Source organism: Vombatus ursinus, unplaced genomic scaffold, assembly GCF_900497805.2.
Source record: "Vombatus ursinus unplaced genomic scaffold, bare-nosed wombat genome assembly UNPS02009205.1, whole genome shotgun sequence".
NCBI lineage: Eukaryota > Metazoa > Chordata > Mammalia > Diprotodontia > Vombatidae > Vombatus > Vombatus ursinus.
Genome location: NW_020948983.1, coordinates 63,663,726 through 63,682,853, shown reverse-complemented (window position 1 = coordinate 63,682,853; position 19,128 = coordinate 63,663,726). Strand labels below are relative to the sequence as shown.

Here is a 19,128-nt window from a genome sequence, read left to right as displayed (position 1 = left end):
AAAATCTCATGGACAGTATGGTCCATGGGGTCAATGAAGAGTTGGATGTGACTAATAACAAAACTCTCCCTCTTCTTCCTCATTGAAGGCATGGACTCTTTAGCTTTGATCTGTGGGTCTCTGGCCCCTAACCTGATGCCTGGCACAAAGCAGGTGCTTAATAAATTCTTTGAGTGAACTGGAATCTTACCGTCCAGTCAAAGATACAGGCATGAAAAAACTAGAAAACATTTTCAAGTCATGATATGAGTTATGTAACCATGTGGTCGAGGAAGGATTGTCATGAGATAGGTTTAATTATGGAATGTTGGAGGCAAATCTGGAGCTGGAAGTTTAGAATTTGACTACATGAGAGGAAGAGGAAAGCCATTTCATGATGGGGAACAGAAGGAGCAAAGCCAGAAACATAGGAATGAGCAGGCTGAATGTAAGGCACTGGAACAGAGGAGCCATGTGAGGAGCTTAGCACAGTGCCTAACACATAGTGGACTCTTAATAAAGGTTGGCTGACTGATAGTTTGACATCAGGTTGGATAGCTCATACGATCATAGATTTAGAGCTAGAAAGGACCTAAGAGATCTTTAAACCCAATCTGTTAATTTTATAGATGAAGAAACTGAGTATTGGGCATGTTAAGAGACTTGCCTAGGGTCGCACAGCTAGTAAATGAGATAGGATTTGACCTCGGGTCTTCCTGAAACCAAGTCCAGTATTCTACACAATGCCATATTGTCTTCCCATAAGGTGGCATCAGTTTCTGAGGTCCTAAATGGTAGGCAGAGGAATTTGGATTTGATCTGATGGACAAGTGAGAGCTAGTACAAAAATATTGTATTAAATGATTGTTGTGTTAGAGGTGTACAGGACAGAGTGAGGAGGGAGTTGGGGCTTGGTGAGTGGCTAGGGGGCTATTGTAGCCATCACTGATTTAGAGCTGGAAGAGACCTCAGAAGTCATCTTGTAATGATCCAATTCTTTGATTTTACAAAGGAGAAAGTAAGACCCAGAGAGAAGAAATTACTTGCCCAAGGTCATACAGGTAGTAAGTAGCAGAGCTGGGATTCAAACTCAGTTCATCTTGAAATAAATCCAGTATTCTTTCTACTCTACCACACTGCTTACTCAGGTGTGATGGGATAAGGACTGGAACTAGGGTGATGAATTTGGAAATAAAGAGGAAAGGCTAGATTCTGGAAGGAAGGAAGAAGGAAGAAAGAATTTGGTGATTCATTAGATAAGGACAGGGTTGGAGGAGGGGAGGAGGCAGAATGAAGAAGAGAAGGAAGTTAAAATTAAAGGATTGTAAGCCTGGGAAATCTTAGAACGGCAATGATGTGTTAACAGAAAATGGAAAGTTGAAAATGGAAGTGAATTAAGGGAGGAAATTCAGTTTTAGATATGATTTTCTATTTCCCCCAAAGCTAAATAAGCCCTCTAAGTTACTACTTACAACTTAAATGGAGTAGAAAAGCATGTATATGTCATTAATTTTCCACTTTCTACTGCTCGTAGAGGATGGGAAGTAGGATTAGAATAGAGAATCACAGGACCATAGCTTTAGATTTGGAAGAAACCCTAAATGTTATCTAGTTCAACCCTCTCATTTTACAGATGAGGAAACTGAGACCAAGAGAGAGTAAGCAAATTAGTCACAAAGTGAGTGGCAAAGCCAAGAAGTTGGAACTGAAAGGACATAAGCATTTTTCTTTTGAGCTTTTAAATGTCTGTGCTATTTTTACTTCTTTGGTTTTTGCCTTCCCCCCAAAGTATTAGGAATTGTAAGATTAATAAGTATCTGGCCCTCATCCAAATATCTGATGGAGTTATTCCTCTCCATTGATTTGTAATTTTTTTCTTCTCAAAAAGCAACTCTCCAATTTAGAAAAGATGCAGGGTATTATTAATGCGAATGAGAGCAATGGCTTATAAATGTGAGTGATGGTGTGCAGATATGAATTAAGGGAACTAAAATTTAAAATTGAGTACAAATAACGAAGTGCACTTAGTGAGGTTTGGACTGGGGTAGTAGCAACGCAGAAGAATGAATTTTTTTGGACTCTACCGATCTGTTGCTCTTGTTTCTATTTCTAGATTTTTAAAGTGTACCCTAAAAGAGAAAAAGTAGGATTAGAAATAAATGCTTTTTCTCAAGAATAAGACTTAAAAAAATAAGATCAGGTGTTAGAGATAACACAAAAGGATTTTTAATAATTTATTATTTTTCCTTCTTTTCTACCTAGAAGTTCCTGGAAAGAGGAGTGAGAGATTTTATGATTGCTGTAAAGAACCGTACCCAGATGTGACATTCACTGTGACCATGAGACGCAGGACGCTCTATTATGGCCTTAATCTTCTCATCCCGTGCGTGCTGATATCTGCACTCGCCCTATTAGTGTTTTTGCTTCCTGCAGACTCCGGAGAGAAAATCTCACTTGGTAAATACCACGAATAGATTGGAAGAGGGAATTCTCAACCCAAGGAAACATCATCAAGGAGGGGATAATAGCTTTATCGTGGATATAGGACTCCTGCTGGTCAGAAAAGAGGCAGCGTACTGCTTTGTCTAAATTAAGAGAGAGTTCACTATTTGAACCATAAAAATAAACCAAAATACTATTGTTCTAATTGATTATGACACACATCCCACAGTAGGGACGCTTGTGATCTGAGGCGCCCATTACTCATGCTTCACTAGCACAATGAGGGATTCTGTTTTAGGACATTGATTAGATGCTATATCTGCCAGAGAACCATGAACTACCCAACAGGTACTACTGAATGGTTAAAGATATGGTCCTGTTCTAGACCCCTTCTCCAGGGCCAGAATGGAAATAAATGCCCTAGGAGACACTGAACATTGAAGGAGAAGGTAGAGAAGTAATGGTGTTTTTGACTTTGTGTCCTACTCCAGATGATACTGGCCTCCCAGTGATGTTTCTCATATATCATCTTCCATCGTCTGTCTTCCTGCCTTTGTGTAGGCTGTCCGCCATGCCTGAAAATTCACTTGTCCCTCACTTCCACCTTTTAGAATCTTAGTTTCTTTTAAGGATTCTTTCGAGTACCACTTCCCATATCCTCCCAGTTGCTAGTACGCTCTTCACTTTAAATTTATTTTGCACATATTTTGCATTTACTGATCAGGATACATGTTGTCCTTATCAACCCCCTTCCCATCCTCTACTCCCTCCCCGCAATAGAATCATAGCTTCTTGAGGATAGGGACAGTTTGTTTATTGTTTTTGATTTGGTCTTACCCTTAGCACAGTCCTGGCCCATAGTAATAAATACTTGTTGATTACATAAGTGAATTAATTGTAGCCAATCAAATGTCCTTTTCTTCACTACTTGGTAATCAGAAAGGAAACAGTTACAGAATTAAGAAGTTAGAAGTGTTTTGATTGCTGTAAGACAAAGAGGAGAAAGCATTTTCATAGCAAATTACCATTTATTCTTAAGGTGGTATCCTACACAGTTAGACCTGCACTTTATCTTGGACATGCTCCTGGGATGGTTGGTTTGCTTAAAATATGTATTTTTATTCTATTACATATAGAGAGCTTGTCTCAGAGTCATAAACTTGAGTTTGAATACTGTTTCTAAGGATGCAGCTGAAATGACCAAACTACAAAAAAAACCAGTACTGACTTTATCATCCTGGGCAAGGTCGCTTAACCCTTCAAGGCTCCCACACAACTTTCTAAGACCGTAGGTTACAGAGAAGGTGCTGATCTTCATTGGAAAGGGGAGTTTCTTCATTGAGAGTTCTCTACCCTAATAAAATCATAGTTTCAGACCAAAATCAAATGTTCTGACCCTTCTCCAAGGCCTCTTGGTGGTGCAAAAATAACCCTGAATTCTTGGGGGCGGTGTTAGAGAAGTGAAAATTCTGACAGATCCTACTAGTCTGGAAAGACTTTGAGTGTGGCCCAGGGACAAACTGTGTGCTTGTCGTACCAGCACCAGCCTTGCTAAATTCAGACAGGTTCATCTCCAAGTGAGCCACGGGGACATTAATTTCTTGGCTATAGCAATTCACTGTCTGCTAAAGTGTACAGGGTTGCAATCTGTGTGGATGGAATGAGGAACCACACTGACAAAATCACAGACACTTAAAGTGCTGAAGGATTATTGTTATTTTTGGAGGGTGGTTTTCAACCTTAAGTGAGTTTTTCTAATAGGCTTAAGGGACTTATTTGAGGAGACTCGAGAGCCGGAAAAAAACTCATAAACAAATTAATCCAAGGCCTTGTTTTACAACTGAAGAGTATCAGTGACTTGTCCAAGGTCAGGGAGCTTGTCCAGGGAGCTCGTCCAGGGAGCAGAGCAAAGAACTTGAATTCAGGTCATTTTTATAGAACAGGGGTCACTGCATCTCCCGACTCCAAGCATTTTCTTTGGCCGCCCCCCATGCCTGGAATGCTCTCTCTCGTCATCTCTGCTTCCTAGTTTCCCTGGTTTCTTTCAAGTTCCATTTAAAATCCCACCTTCTCCAGGAAGCCTTCCCTGATCCCCCTTAATTCTAGTGCCTTTCCTCTGTTGATTATTTCCAATTCAGCCTTTGTATGGCTTGTTTATACAGTGTTGTTTGCACATTGTCTCCCCCATTAAACTGTGCACTCCCAGGAAGAGACTTTTTGCCTTTCTTTGTATCCCCAGTGTTTAGAATAGTGCCTGGCACATAGTAGGTGCTTAATAAATGTTTATTGACTGATGGAGGTCTGTGAGCTTTTTTTTTTTAAAGTATTTTGGTAACTGTATTCCAATATAATAGATTTCCATTATGATCCTATATATATTTTATTTTATGCATTTAAAAGCATTGTCCTGAGGAGTACATCAGCCCCACCAGACTACCAAAAGAGTTCACGACACAAAAAATATAAAGAATCTCTAGCATAAGGCAAATTTATTAAAATTACAAGATAGCAGAAAATAGTTGTATAGAGCTAAGTTTAACCAGATCAACAGAGCACTCTTACTGTGGACTATTAGCTGGGGGCATCAAAATGTCTTGGTCATGATAGAATTTTCTTCATACTGGCATTTTTTTGTTAGAGGGATTTTTATGGGCTTGGTTTGTCTTGTAACTACAAATTTAAACTCTAACATTCCAGTATAGCAGCAACAATACTTTTAAATTATCCTCTCCTGGCCTAAAAGAGTAACTGTGTCCCCAGAGGATGTAACTTGCTTCCAGGGAGTGATTTAGTCCTTTCAGAGAATTGAGTCCAATGATAAGTCACTTGCCAGGCCGTTTTCAAACAGTAGAGGGTCTTTATGGCCATATAACAAGGAAGGAAATTGGAGAGATTCCCAGTGAAGTAAATAAAGAAGGAAAATAAGTAGCTTGAATTTTTTCCTATACACTTTAAGGTTTCAAAAGCAGTACCTTCACAATAACCTCAAGAAGTGGGGAATGCAGATTTTATCATTCTCATTTTTTTATAGGTGAGGAATCTGAAACTCAGAGAGGGTAGGTGACTTATCCAGGGTCACACTGATGTCACAGGGGTAGATATTCTAAATGAGGGATAATGTCTTTAGTTCTTGGCAAAACTTCTCCCCTATTCTTCCCTAATTCTGCACTATTTGTTTTGCTCTAGGAATAACAGTTTTACTATCTCTCACTGTCTTCATGCTGCTTGTGGCCGAAATCATGCCTGCGACGTCTGATTCGGTGCCATTAATAGGTAAGGCAAAAAAATGCAAGAGGTTGGTTAGGGAGATACAGAGGGATGGGATTTTCCATTGTCCAGCATATACCAGCTAATAGGAGGGCTTGGGAGGGTTATGCTTTATGGACAGGGAGGCAGTGCCTCATAGTGACTGGAGTTCTGGGTTTGGACTCAAGAGAAACGCTGAGTTTCCTGCACCCTGACACTTGTTAGCTATGTGACTTTGGGCAAGCCACTTCCTTCCTGTATGTCCCAGAAAGCTTCCTTGGACTTCTCTACCATATCATAGTTATGAGAGTTACCAAAACTGATGAAGACATAGATCCTTTGTGTTTTCCTTTGTACTTTACGGACATGGAGAAGAAGATCTAATAAAACTATGAAGTGAAACTTGCCACTTTTATAGGTTTAGTCCTGCAAGGTTTTTTAATCTGTTTTCTTAATAGACTTTAACTTTAGATTGTTGTTCAGTCATTTTTTAGTCGTGTCCCACTCTTTGTGACTCTATTTGGGGTTTTCTTGGCAGAGATACTGGAGTGGTTTGCCATTTCCTTCTCCAGCTCATTTTACAGATGAGGAACTGAGGCAAACAGGGTCAAATGACTTGCCCAGGGTCACACAGCCATTAAGCGTCCGAGGTCAGATTTGAACTCAAGAAGATGAGTCTTCCTGACTCCAGGCCCAGCACTCTATCTACTGTGCTACTTAGCTGCTAAGTAACTGTAGAAGGAGTGGGCTATTTAGTTATAGGCTCAAACTTGGATAAGTTGGAGCTTAGATTTACAGATGGAGGGAACTTTATAGATTATTTAGTCCAGCCCTCTTATTATTTTATAGACGAGGAAACTGAGGATCAGAAGTGGTTTCCCATATATCACTATGTAGAAAATGGCAGAACTAGAACTCAGGTCTGCTGACTCCCCATTCTGTCTCCTTTCCATTGCTCTACATTGTAATGTTGCCAAATAGGTTTTGTTATTTTTTATTCTTTCCACCTCCTTCACTTCCTTGTCTTCTCACTTCTGTACTTCAAATATTTTTAGGCTGATACCTACCAAGTACTCTTCATGTCCCCTTCTCCTTAAGGAAATTCCCAAATTATGCGATAATATTGACAATAGTAGTAATAAAAACATGTTTATATACGTTCACATTTCAACTAATCACATCAGTGCTGTGAGGTAGCTAATAATATAATAATGGTAATGATAGCTAGCATTTACATAGTGCTCTGAGGTTTGTAAAATGCTTTAGCATGTTATCTGAGTTGCTCCTCTTAGGAACCCTGTGAGGTAGGTGCAATTATTATCCCCATTTTACACATGAGAATACTGAAGGTAAGTAGGTGGAGAAGAGGATAGAGTGATGGACGTGGAATCAGAAAGTCCTGGGCCTTAGACGCTACCTGCATGACCCTGAGCAAATCATTTAGCCTTAGTTTTCTCATCTGTAAATGAGGTTTGTTGTGAGGATCAAATTACATAGTATTTATGAAGTACGCTATCAATTAGTATTAGTTTGAAAATTATTATTCTCACTTTAATAGATAAGGAAATTCAGTTTCAGAGAGGTTAAGTGACTTGCCAGAAGTCATGCAATTAATGACTAGTAGAGTGGGATTTGACACCAGGTCCTATGATGCCAAGTCCAATGTTCTTTTCATTCATTAGATCTATTTTCCCTGCAGGCCCTTGACTAGTAACTAGGCTGCACAAGAAGGGCTAGCCTCAGTATAGACAAATGTCAGGGGCCGTGTCATCTCCTGTCTACCAGGGGCATGGAGCTTAGGAGGGTCATTGATCCTCAGAACTCTTCTTCCAACTAATTGGGATTACTTGCAGCAAATGAAAACAGTGCAGTTCAGCTTTTCTCTTTATTGTTGGTGCAGATACTCACTGAAGAGTTATGATGATGACTTTCTATGGCTAAGTGGTTCTGTTCTCTCTGCAGCTCAGTATTTTGCCAGCACGATGATCATTGTTGGTTTTTCTGTTGTGGTGACGGTCATCGTTTTACAATATCACCACCATGATCCTGATGGAGGGAAAATGCCAAAGTGGGTAAGTCAGAACTCCTGAAATCTGGATTTAAGGACAGATTTCTCCTTAAAAACATATTGGTAGCATATGAGCACTTCCAAAACCACATTTGCATTCTATCTGAGAGGACCTACCTATATTTCTGTATTTGATTTAGTTATACAAACTCTGATTATGAAGAATTTTTTTTAAAAAAGCCAGAAATAGTCCATAATGTTTGCATTTGAAGGAATGTTATTCATCAGATTAATTTTTTTGGTGAGGAGGGAAGCTATATGCCTGGGCCTACTGATACAATTAATATACAACCGAGCAAAGAAGGAATGTGATCTGTCTGCTTCTTCCTCAAAGGATATTGCTTTAGGCTGAAGCTCTGCATTCTTCACTCTTCCATCCTCAATGCTAAATTATTTTCCTATCCTTTCTCCCCACAGACCATCCTCCATGCTTCAGACTATTTTGCTGTTAGACTAAGTTCATAATTCCTACCTATCTGTCTAAACTGGTTGCTTCTGTGAACATTCAAATGTGGCCTTGACCATCCTTAAACATTTTGTTGATATCATTTGTTTTTACCTCCCTTTCATTCCCAGTACATTCCTCCCCTCTGCCCCACTCAGAGAGTCATCCCTTATAACAAAGAGAAAAAAGAAAGAAAGTGAAAAGGCATTTCAACAAAACTAAATAACACAACAGCTAAATATGTTGATATATGCTGTATTCAGCACCCACAGTCCCCCACTGCTGTAGGGAGAGAGGTACAATCTTGTATCTATTCTTAGGAACCAAGCTTTGTCATTATAATTGGTGTTCAGTTTTTATTGTTGTTTATTGTTCTTTCCTTTTACATTGTTGTATACGTTGATTTTCCTGGTTCTCCTCACTTCATTTTGTGCCCGTTTATATGTTTCCAATCAACTGATCAGTCGGCAAACATTTATTAAGTACTTACGGTATGCTAGGCACTGGGGTTACAAAAACTATGCCTTCAAGGAGTCTACATTCTCTTAAGGGAGAAACTTGGACACGTGTAAGTATTTACAAGATAGAGACAAAATAAATACAAGGTGAATTTCAGGGAGGCATTAGCAGCTGGGGGGATTAGGAAAGGCTCCATGTAGAGCAGAGATTCTTCACCTTTTCTGGCTCGTGGACCCCGTTGGCAGTTGAGTGAAACCTATGTACCTCTTTTCAGAATAATGTTTTTAAATGCATAAAATAAAACACATAGCATCACAGAGGAAACCAGTTATATTGAAATGCAGTTATCAAAGTATTAGGAAAACAAAGTTCACAGACCCCAGAGTAAGACCCCCTGAGGTAGATGTCACTTGAATAGAGTTTTGAAGGAAACAAGGGGATTCCAGGAATGGGAGACAGTCAGGACAAAGGGGCAGAAATGGAATGTCTTGTGTGAGGAACAGCAACAAGCCAAGCAGGTCTTGACTAGACCGTAGTAATCTACAAAATAAGGTTAGAAAGGTAGCATAAGGAGAGGTTTTGAAGGACATTAAAAACTAAAGAGAAGCCCTTATATTTGATCTGAGTGGCAATAGGGAGCAACTGAAGTTTATGTTTGGTAGGAGAATGACATGGTTAGCCCTGCATTTTAGAAATATCCCTTTGGCAGCTGTGTGAAGGATGATCGGAGAGGTGTGAGACTTGAGGCACAGAGAACATTTAGGAGGCTATTGTAATACTCCCCACAAGAGGCGATAAGGGTTTGCTTCTCTATATTTTTCACATTTATCATTGTTTACAATGCAGTGATCTTCTACTGCATTCCTGTACCATGATATATTTAACCATTTTCCAACTTATAGACATCTACTTGGTTTCCAGTCCTTTGTTACGAAAAGAGTTCTGCTCTAAATATTTTGGTGTACATGAGACCTTTCTATTTTTTGTCTTTTTGGGGTATATGCCTAGCAGTGGGTTAGCCAGACATTCTGCTCACCCATTTGTATGTCCCTTTTCCTCTTTGTTCCCCCACTCCCAGTATATTTTCAGCATCCCAGTACAGATAAAGTATAGTGAATCTCACATAGGTTCTTACTCAGAAATAGAGAATTTCAGAGTTGGAAGAGTTCTCCATAGCCATCTTGTCTAACTTGCCTTGCAACAAGCATCCTTTGCACAACATACCGGACAAGTCGCCATCCACACTTTGTTAGGAGGCACCCCCCCCCCGCCCAGTGAATGGGGATCTCAAAATCAGGAGATCATAGTTAAGAGTCTCAGCTCTGCCACTAACTTGCTCTGTGACCTTGGGCAAGTTGCTGAACCTCTCTGGGTCTTAGATTCCTCATTTGTAAAACTAAGAGTTTGAGTTACTATTCCAACAATGTTATCATTGCCCCAAACATTAAAACATGTTTTGGGGAGTTCTGTTTTGGAGAGTTCTTTGAAGCTAGCGTAGTGATGACAACAACACAAGTAAGACAGCCTCATGACTCCATAGTCATGCCTCATTGTTGGGTTTTAGTTTTATTTTTACTTTAACTAAACATTGAAATGGTATTGTTCAATTTGATCACTTACCTAGCCCTTAATGACTTTTGATGTTTCCAAAAATCAAATCTATTCTAATTGCTTAGATATTTGACACCTATGGAAATATTCCCCCAAATATATCATAGGCTTTGAAGGTGATTACATAATAGGAATTACAAAATTCTGTCAAACAAGAGCAAATTCAATGGAATAAGTATATGGCTTCCCAAGGTGACTACTTTGAATGTTGTAAATGAGATGAACTTTGAACATTTTGAATAAGGAGACAACTTTAATTTGGATGTCTAAGTTCTACTATTAAGAAAAAAAATCTATCTCATTACATTATAGTAATACCTTATATAGTACACCTTCCCCATGGAAGCTTTGAGTAGTGCTCCATGTCTGGGAAAACCTCAGCAATCTGGGTTGTTTTGGTCGTACTCTTGGGAGCTCCAACATACTTTGAGGGATTACTTCAGGGGCTTTTGTTTCAGTCTAGTCCTCATAAATTTGTTTCTTAGTTTCTTGAAATCTGTGGAATGGGAGAGGTGGGTTGGGAGAAAAGGGGAGGATGTAAACTGCCTTGTTTTCCTTTGAAGTCCTCTCAACCTACAGTTATTCCAAATCTACCTCATGGTAATTTGTTCACTCCCCTACTCATTAAGCTCTAGTGGCTCTCTATTAACTCTATAAACTTTTTTTTTTTGCATTTAAAGCCCCTTATAACCTTTCCCTTTCCTATCTTCCTGGCCATACTGCAAACCACCCCTGCTCTACTGCATGCACACTACAATCTAATCAAATTGGTCTTCTTACTATTCTTCATACATCACACTTGATTTCTTATCCCTATGACTTTGCTCTGGTGATACCCCATGCCTGGAAAGCACTCTTTCCTCACCCTTGCCTCTTTCGTTTCCTTTGAGGCTTAGTTCAAGCTCCACTATTTACATAAAGCCTTTTCTGATCCCTGCCCCTAGCTGCTAGTGCCTTTCCTCTCAGAATCATCTTTTCTTTCATATATATATATATTTGTATATGCTTATATATGTGTGTGTGTATATATATATATATTCGTATATCTTTTCTTCCTTGACTAGATTGTAAGCTCCCTGGGGGCAGATATGTCCACTTTTTTTTTTGTATTTTCAACACCTAATCTAGTATTGGCACATGGTAGGTGTTTAATGAAAAATGCTTATCGATTGATTGGAACAACTCTCAAAATCCAACCCCCACCTTGATCTTTAATAATTCACTATCTTCTGGTTCCTTTTCTGGTACCTACACATGATCTAATTCACTATACTGCCATATCCTAGTATTCTTTCAAGCTGGCTTCCTATATCTCTCTTTGGCTCTGAGCTAAAACTCTGAGATTGTCCTGGGGCAGAGGTGGCTGTCTCTGAAGCAACCATGATTCAGAGTAAAGTCCTTCCATCCCTAGTAACCTCAAGGCAGTTGCAAGATCCCTTGGGCTGATTTTAGGGCCCCAGAACCTTTCTAGTGATACCTGAAAAACAATTTGAGAACAAAAGGCTAGTCTTGCCTTCTGAAAGCACAGCCCACATAAACATGTGTGCTGCTGGATAGGGCTGACTCCTTCCCTTGTTCTATCCTGCCTAGTTTTTTTTTTATCAGTCTCTTTTTAAAAATCATAAAAACTGTTTGCAGTTTGAGCCATACTTTAATTAAATGTATGTAGTCTAAAAAGGCTATAGTCCACATTTGTTTTTCCATTTTTATTGTGCATGTGTGTCAGCGATAGGTGTTTAATGCTTTTTTCTTTGCTAGAAAATGGAAATGCTCCATAATCTATTACACAACTAAATATTCTATGCTAAACTTGGTGGGCAGCTTTTAATGAGGTTATAGAAACTGCTATGGCAGGCAGACATCACAGTGAGGACCTTAATCATCCCTAGGATCTTATGTTTTAGTACTGGTCTTGAATTCCAAAAGCCTTATTAAACAAATTTTCTCAATTGGGGTTTCATTTCCTGTCAGAGTCCTATAATGTAGTTTGCGCCACTATTGTCCTGCTCCAGAGGTTAATGCTGCCACTCCACTTCAATCAAACTATGCTCCTTAGTGCCCTCCACACTCCATTTACACATGCCTTTGCACTTAGATGAGGATGAATGATAAGCCTGATGAGGTGGAGAACATGTGTTCCCCATGCCTGCCCAGGATCAGACACAAGTACAAGGAGCCTATTGTCCTAACAAATTATTGTTATTTTATTTATTCATTAATTTATCTATTTATTTGTCTATCTGTCCATCCATCCATCCATCCATCCATCATCCATCTGTCTATTCTGTCTATCTATCTATCTATCTATCTATCTATCTATCTATCTATCTATCTATCTATCTATCTATCTATCTATCTATACATCTATTTATCTATTTCTATATCTCTATGTATCTATCTGTGCATTTCTCTCTCTCTTTCTGTCTCTTTCTCTTTCTGTCTCTAACCCCCCCCCCCTTCTTGCAATATACAAACATATACTTGACCCTACCCTAACTTCTACTCTATTTAGACTAGTTTCCTCACTTCCTTGGAAATATGTCTTGTTCATTGCCATTTTTCTGCCTCGATTCATATTGTTCTTTCCCACCTGAAGAGACATTATAGTGAAATGGGAAAGGCATTGCTTCTAGAATCAGAGAAACTGGGTTTGAGTTCCACTTCAAATACTTCTCTTCTGTGTGACCTTAGGCAAGTCACATAACATTTCTGAGCCTCAGTTTCCTCATTTGTAGGTTGAGAAGGGTAGACTAGGTGGGCTCTGAGGCGCATTCTAGTTTTAGATCAGGAGTTATTACCCTAGGGTCTGTGAACTTTTTAGAAAATATTTTGATAACTGTATTTCAATAAACTGGGGGCCACTAGGTGGTGCAGTGGCTAGAGCACTGGGCCTGGAGTCAAGAAGACTCACCTTCCTGAGTTCAAATCTAGCCTCACACACTTACTAGCTGTATGACCCTGGGCAAGTCACTTAACCTTTCTTGCCTCAGTTTCCTCATCTATAAAATGAGCCGGAGAAGGAAATGGCAAACCACTGCAGCATCTTTACCTCAAATGGGGTCACAAAGAGTGGAGCATGACTGAAAAACAGCCCAATAATAGCAAATTTCAACAAACTGATTTTCTTTGGACATTCTATGTATTTTAATTTATGCTTTTAAAAACATTATTTTGAGATGGGCTCAATAGGTGTCAACTAACTGCTAAAGGGGTCCAGAATACAGAAAAGGTGAAGAACCCCTGCTTTACATCTCATGTCCCTGCAGTGCTCTCCCTGCCCTGCTTCATCTACCTCATCCTATTCATGCATCTTTCTCAAAGCCCTTGTCCTTCATGAAAACTCCTAACTGACATCTTTGAACTTCCATTATATGTCATTACTATTATCTATATCACAGATTGGAAAACTTCACAATATATTTGCTGGAAGTAGTGTGGCATAGTAGATTGAGTCAAGCATCGAATCAGGAAGACCTGGGATCCCATCCTACCTCTGATACTTACTAGTGGATTCTGGACAGGTCACTAAGCCCCTGTGTGCCTAAGAGATTTAGAAATCCTTAGAACTTTATTAAATTATAGCAGGTGGTGATTTGTGTCAGTGGAAGGAATTTCCACACTGGGAGTTTAAGATGCCGATGGAACCACAAGTCCTTCTTGTAGCACATTGCCCAATTCTTTAATTATTTCTTATATGTGAGTCTTGGATCCCCAAGAATATTTTTAAGCTTTTTGAGGGCACATCTTATACTTTATTGGTATCCCCCTACTGGGCCTGTCACACTGTATGAAATACTTAATAAATAGCATCATAGATTTTACAGCTGAAAGGGACCTGAGAGTCCAGATTCCTCACTTTTCAAACGAGGAAACTGAGACCAAAAGAGTGGAAGTGACTAGTCCAAAGTCACATGGATAGTAAGTAGCAGAAGTAACATTCAAACCCAGGCCCTCTGGCTCCAAAATCCAGTACTCTTTCCACAAACTGTATCAGTGGGTTGTTATACACACAATTCATGTGAAAATGATGGTATTAGGGCACTAGGACCTAGGATAATGACTCATTTATATTTCACCAACCCAATAAGGCTGTCCAGAAAAACCTTGATTTATAACATGTTTATTGTTCACATCCGAGCACAAGTACAGACTGAAACTATAGTGAACTGCAGCTGAAACACTAAACTCAGAGACAAAGGTCTATTGCTTTATCTGGTGCATGGTTCTGTTTATTTTCTTATTGGAAACATAATAGCATCCCAGGGAACAGTTGCAGTGATCTGTTATTTGAAGATGCTGTTGTGGGATGCTATAATATTATGTGACATTTGTACAGAAAGAAGCTAGACTATAACCCAGTAAGCCAATACTGGCGAACATAAGCGGCATTTGATAAGTGTCAAGAGGATAATCTTGCCTGCTGAGATGCTTCAGCTTTGAAAGCCAGTAAGTTAGTTCATGGAATTCAAGATAAAATCAGCTGTTTGAATCCTTGTGAGATTGACTGTCCCATTTCAGGGAGTGTATGGACTCTAAGCAGGAAGGAAGAGGAAAGATTCCTTCACACTCCATCAGGTGTTCAGGGTATACTTTATTCTGGTGCCAGGTGAATTACTATACACACGCACGAGTGTCTTTGTCTAGGTGTCGGCATGGCCAAAATGATGACCCAGAGCCTTCTGGGAGGCAGTAAGTAAACATTTATCTGGGGCTTGCTTATTTTGCTAAGTTCTGGGAACACAAAAAAGGTAAAAACAGTTCTTGTCCTCAAGGAGCTTACATTCTAATAGGAGAGACAAAAGGAAAATAAATACATACATTCATGAGATATGAACCATCTACTCTACTGCCTGGAGAAATCCCAGAGGAATACATAGTAATTTTTTTAAACCTCCACACAAACCCAGAGATAGCATGACAGAGTGGATAGAGGACTGGCCTTGGGGTCAGAAAGATATGGGTGTAACTTCTGACTTTGACACATACTGGCTATGTGACCATGAGCAAGTCTCTTAATATCTGGGTGCCCTCTGGCAGCTCTCTGAGATGATGTTGCAGTTGTATAGTAGCTGATCTTCATTGGTTGAGGGATTTTCCACACTAAGAATTCTCTGCCTTTTCCCTAATAAAACCATGAATCAAAAGTCCATCAACCTTTGGAGAATATGCCTCCATATTTTAATTCATTACTGTTCTCAGAGATGGGCTCTCCCCTTCACTTCAGAATAGAGCTCCTGTCTTAAAAAGACTGACCCATTTTCACTCATAGGTCATCCAAATCTGTTTTTTGACTAACTGGTGAATCAAAAATGCAAAGTTTTTGCTCAGCTAGAATCTTCATTACTTCTCTTAATGTGGAAAGTAAATTATAAAATATGAACATCCCCCTTCCACCACCACTACTGTAGTCTTCTATATGGAGAAAACTAAGACAGGACTAAGTCATCCGATTTGGTGATACTGTTGGAAGACTCTATTTCAAGACCAAAATCTACTCTTAAGTAAACATTCTGAAATCCTAACAAACTAGCTGAGCTTAAGGGAAATTTTACTATAAATGTAGGATGTTTGGATTATGAATGTGAAAGAGAAATATTTGGATTAGCTTTTGAAATCTGATTTTGGTGGATTTAGAAAGTCTGAATTTTAACGGAAGCATCTGAGCTTCCTTGCCCTTTCTCTGAGATTGCTATGGAACAAGAGAATGAAAATTAATAAGTTGAAGATTAAAGGTTTGCCCAGGATGAAACCAATCCAGGGCTTTTCTTTGCTCATTTCCTTCCTTCTCTTCTTCTCTCTCCCTCCCCTTTCCTTTCTGTCTCCCTTCCTCCCTCTTCTCTTCTCTCCTTCTGTCTCTTTTCTTTGCTCTTCTTGAGAGCTATTTATTGAAATTATCTTTGATAAGATGTCATAAAAGTAATTACGAGTGGTGAATGTGCTGCATATCCAGTATTTACATCTTCCTAGCTTAGCTTAGATTAGAAACAAAGGTATTCAGTTGCTGAATGAAGCTTTGTCTATACCTACAAAGTAAAATGGATAATCAAAACAGTTATCTGATAACCGTTTGAAAATATCCCTTTTCTCTCAATATATTAGATAACTTAGGCAAGATTTTTTTTAAGCTAAATTACCTAGATTTTTCATTGTTTGGGATCCTCCCTTCACTTTTTTTTAGCCTAACTCCCTCATTTTTTAAAGTTAAATTATATTTTTTCAATTAATAAGCATTTATTTGTTCCTCAGCCCCACCTTCCCTTTAAATAAAACCTTTGTCAAAAAAAAAAGATTTACCTATTTTCACTCACAAACTACCCACATCTGATTTTACTAACTAGTCCATGAAAAGCATAATTTTCGTTCAGTCAGAATCTTCCTTTTTTTTACCATTGAGAATACAAACAAGTGATGCTGCTACTGCTGCTGCTGCTGCTGCTGCTGCTGCTGCTGCTGATAGGGATTGGACCTACAATTTCAATGGTGTAGGGAATGCTTGAATAAGGAAATTTCCTTTACTGATGCAGTTTGGCACTTTGTCTGTGATTTAGGTAATAATCTGAATTGCTTCCAGAAGAGGTGTCATACATGTACCCCATTACAGTCCCAAATGTGGCCCCAAACCAGATTAAAATATAGTTCCTATTTGACTTTAATGGGCTGATGTGTTAATAAAAAAGAAATATACCTGTGTGGTTTTTTAAGTTGATTTGTGGCCCACAGGGATCCTTACATACAGTTCAGTGGTTACTGTTTCTGTCTGAGTTTGACATGACTAGCTTACAACACTCAGAAGTTAAGTGACCTGGCCTTCAGAGGCAGTAAGATCTAGGTTCCTCCTTTGCTTCTAACACATACTGTCTGTGTGATCCTGTGTGATAAAAATTTCACCTCCCCAGTGCCCTAGGCAGCGCTCTAAGCCTTTAAGTTGAAGAACAAATGTCCATCTGAATTGGTGGAAGGATTTCCCTCACCAAGAGCTCCACATACTCTGGAATCAGAGGATCTGGGTTCAAGTCTCATCTCTGATACTTATTTCCCATGTAACTTTGAGGAGGTCACTCAACCTCCATGGGCCTTGGTTTCCTCACTTGTAAATTGAAAAGGTTGGACTAGATGACCTCTGATGGACTTTTCAGCTATCTAGATCTATGATCATATGTGCAGAATAAATACATTTTATATGTATTATCTCATTTGAGCTAAGTAACTTCAGCTTTCTTCCATTACATATGGAATTCTACCATAGGCATAGGCACCAGGTCATAGTTAGTCCTTAGTATCTCATAGTGCTCTGTACATAGAATGGGGATAGGTACTACACCTCTGATTTTGTTTGTACAAGAAACTCCCAGCTGAGAAAATTCTCTTTATCAGTGAAGGTCAGCATCTTCTCTGCAACATATAATGTTAGAAAGCCACCCAGAGCACTAAGAAATTAAATTATTCGGCCAGGGTTACACAGCCAAGTATGTCAGAGATAAGGACTTGAACTCAAGTCTTTTTGGCTCTGAGGCCAGCTCACTATCCACGAGACCACACTACCTCTGTCTAATAAACCTATACTGAAATTAAACATCCTCAGTTTCATTTCAGAAATATTACATCCCACGTGTTCCCTCAGCCAGATGTCTTCTTTAAGACGGCTTGTGCCAGCTTTTTCCTAGACTACTGGCTTTCTCAGAGAAAAATTGTTGCGTCAAGGCTAATGTTACATGTTGATTTTCATTCATTTCTCTCAACTGGCTCAGCAGTCATGGCCTGTCATCCCTGATCAAGTATATAAAACCAATAGGGCATAGGAGAGATTAGATTCTGTTTCCCTCTAGAATTAATGAAATGTCTATTTGACTTGGGAAGTACACTCTTTTTCCACCCTCCATTACATTCCAGCAAATTCACTTGGGAACAAATATTGACAGATTTGTTTCAATCAGTCTGCCTTTCAAGTTCAGGTTGTTTTTGCTCCATTCCCAGCATGCATAAAGGGCTCAGATCCTAATGCACTTTGCATATCTTTCCTAGACCAGAATCATCCTTCTGAATTGGTGTGCCTGGTTTCTGAGGATGAAACGACCAGGAGAGGACAAGGTTCGCCCTGCCTGCCAGCATAAGCAGCACCGATGTAGCCTGACCAGCGTGGAGCTCAATGCCATGTCAGGGCAACCGACCAGTAATGGAAACATGCTCTATATTGGCTTCCGTGGACTGGAGGGAACACACTGCATGCCTGCTAGTGACTCTGGGGTCATCTGTGGAAGGATGACTTGTTCTCCCACTGAGGAGGAGAATCTCCTTCACAGTGGGCACACCTCTGAGGGGGACCCAGACCTGGCTAAGATCTTGGAGGAGGTCCGCTACATTGCAAACCGATTCCGTGACCAGGATGAGGAGGAAGCTGTTTGCAATGAGTGGAAGTTTGCAGCCTGTGTGGTGGATCGCCTATGCCTGATGGCTTTTTCAGTCTTCACCATCATCTGCACCATTGGGATCTTGATGTCAGCACCAAATTTTGTTGAGGCTGTGTCTAAAGATTTTGCTTAACCTAGCACTGGTTTTAATCCTGTAATGCTTGCTATGTGGGAAATATATGGGGCAGAAGTCTGTTTGTTTGGTGAGACTTTGGGATGCTAATCCCAAAACATCATTGAACCCACACTGCACAGTTGTATCATTGTTATACTCAGTATTGTTATGTGCAATTTCCTATCTGTAATACAAAGATGTTTGAGTTTATCCTATCAGGTAGTCTGACATGTAGAATCACAGACCTTTTTAGGGCTGGGAGGGATCTAGTCATTTCATCAACTTTCCAGTAAAACAACAGTTGAATTATCCCAAACAGCTTAAGTATCAACCCCATATTTAAAGATGGCCAAGA

The 19,128-nt window shown here is 39.5% G+C and overlaps 1 protein-coding gene across 2 annotated transcripts in view; it reads left to right on the top strand.

The window, feature by feature from the left end:
- The window catches only part of CHRNA7 (cholinergic receptor nicotinic alpha 7 subunit), a 161,849-nt gene extending 143,058 nt beyond the window's left edge, over nucleotides 1–18,791 (top strand). For both annotated transcript variants that reach the window (XM_027852114.1, XM_027852113.1), the window contains 4 exons: nucleotides 2,242–2,436; nucleotides 5,608–5,694; nucleotides 7,630–7,739; nucleotides 18,273–18,791. In XM_027852114.1, coding sequence (XP_027707915.1) covers nucleotides 2,242–2,436; nucleotides 5,608–5,694; nucleotides 7,630–7,739; nucleotides 18,273–18,791 — 911 coding nt within the window. The remainder of the gene's footprint in view (nucleotides 1–2,241; nucleotides 2,437–5,607; nucleotides 5,695–7,629; nucleotides 7,740–18,272) is intronic.
- Nucleotides 18,792–19,128: the final 337 nt, after the last annotated feature.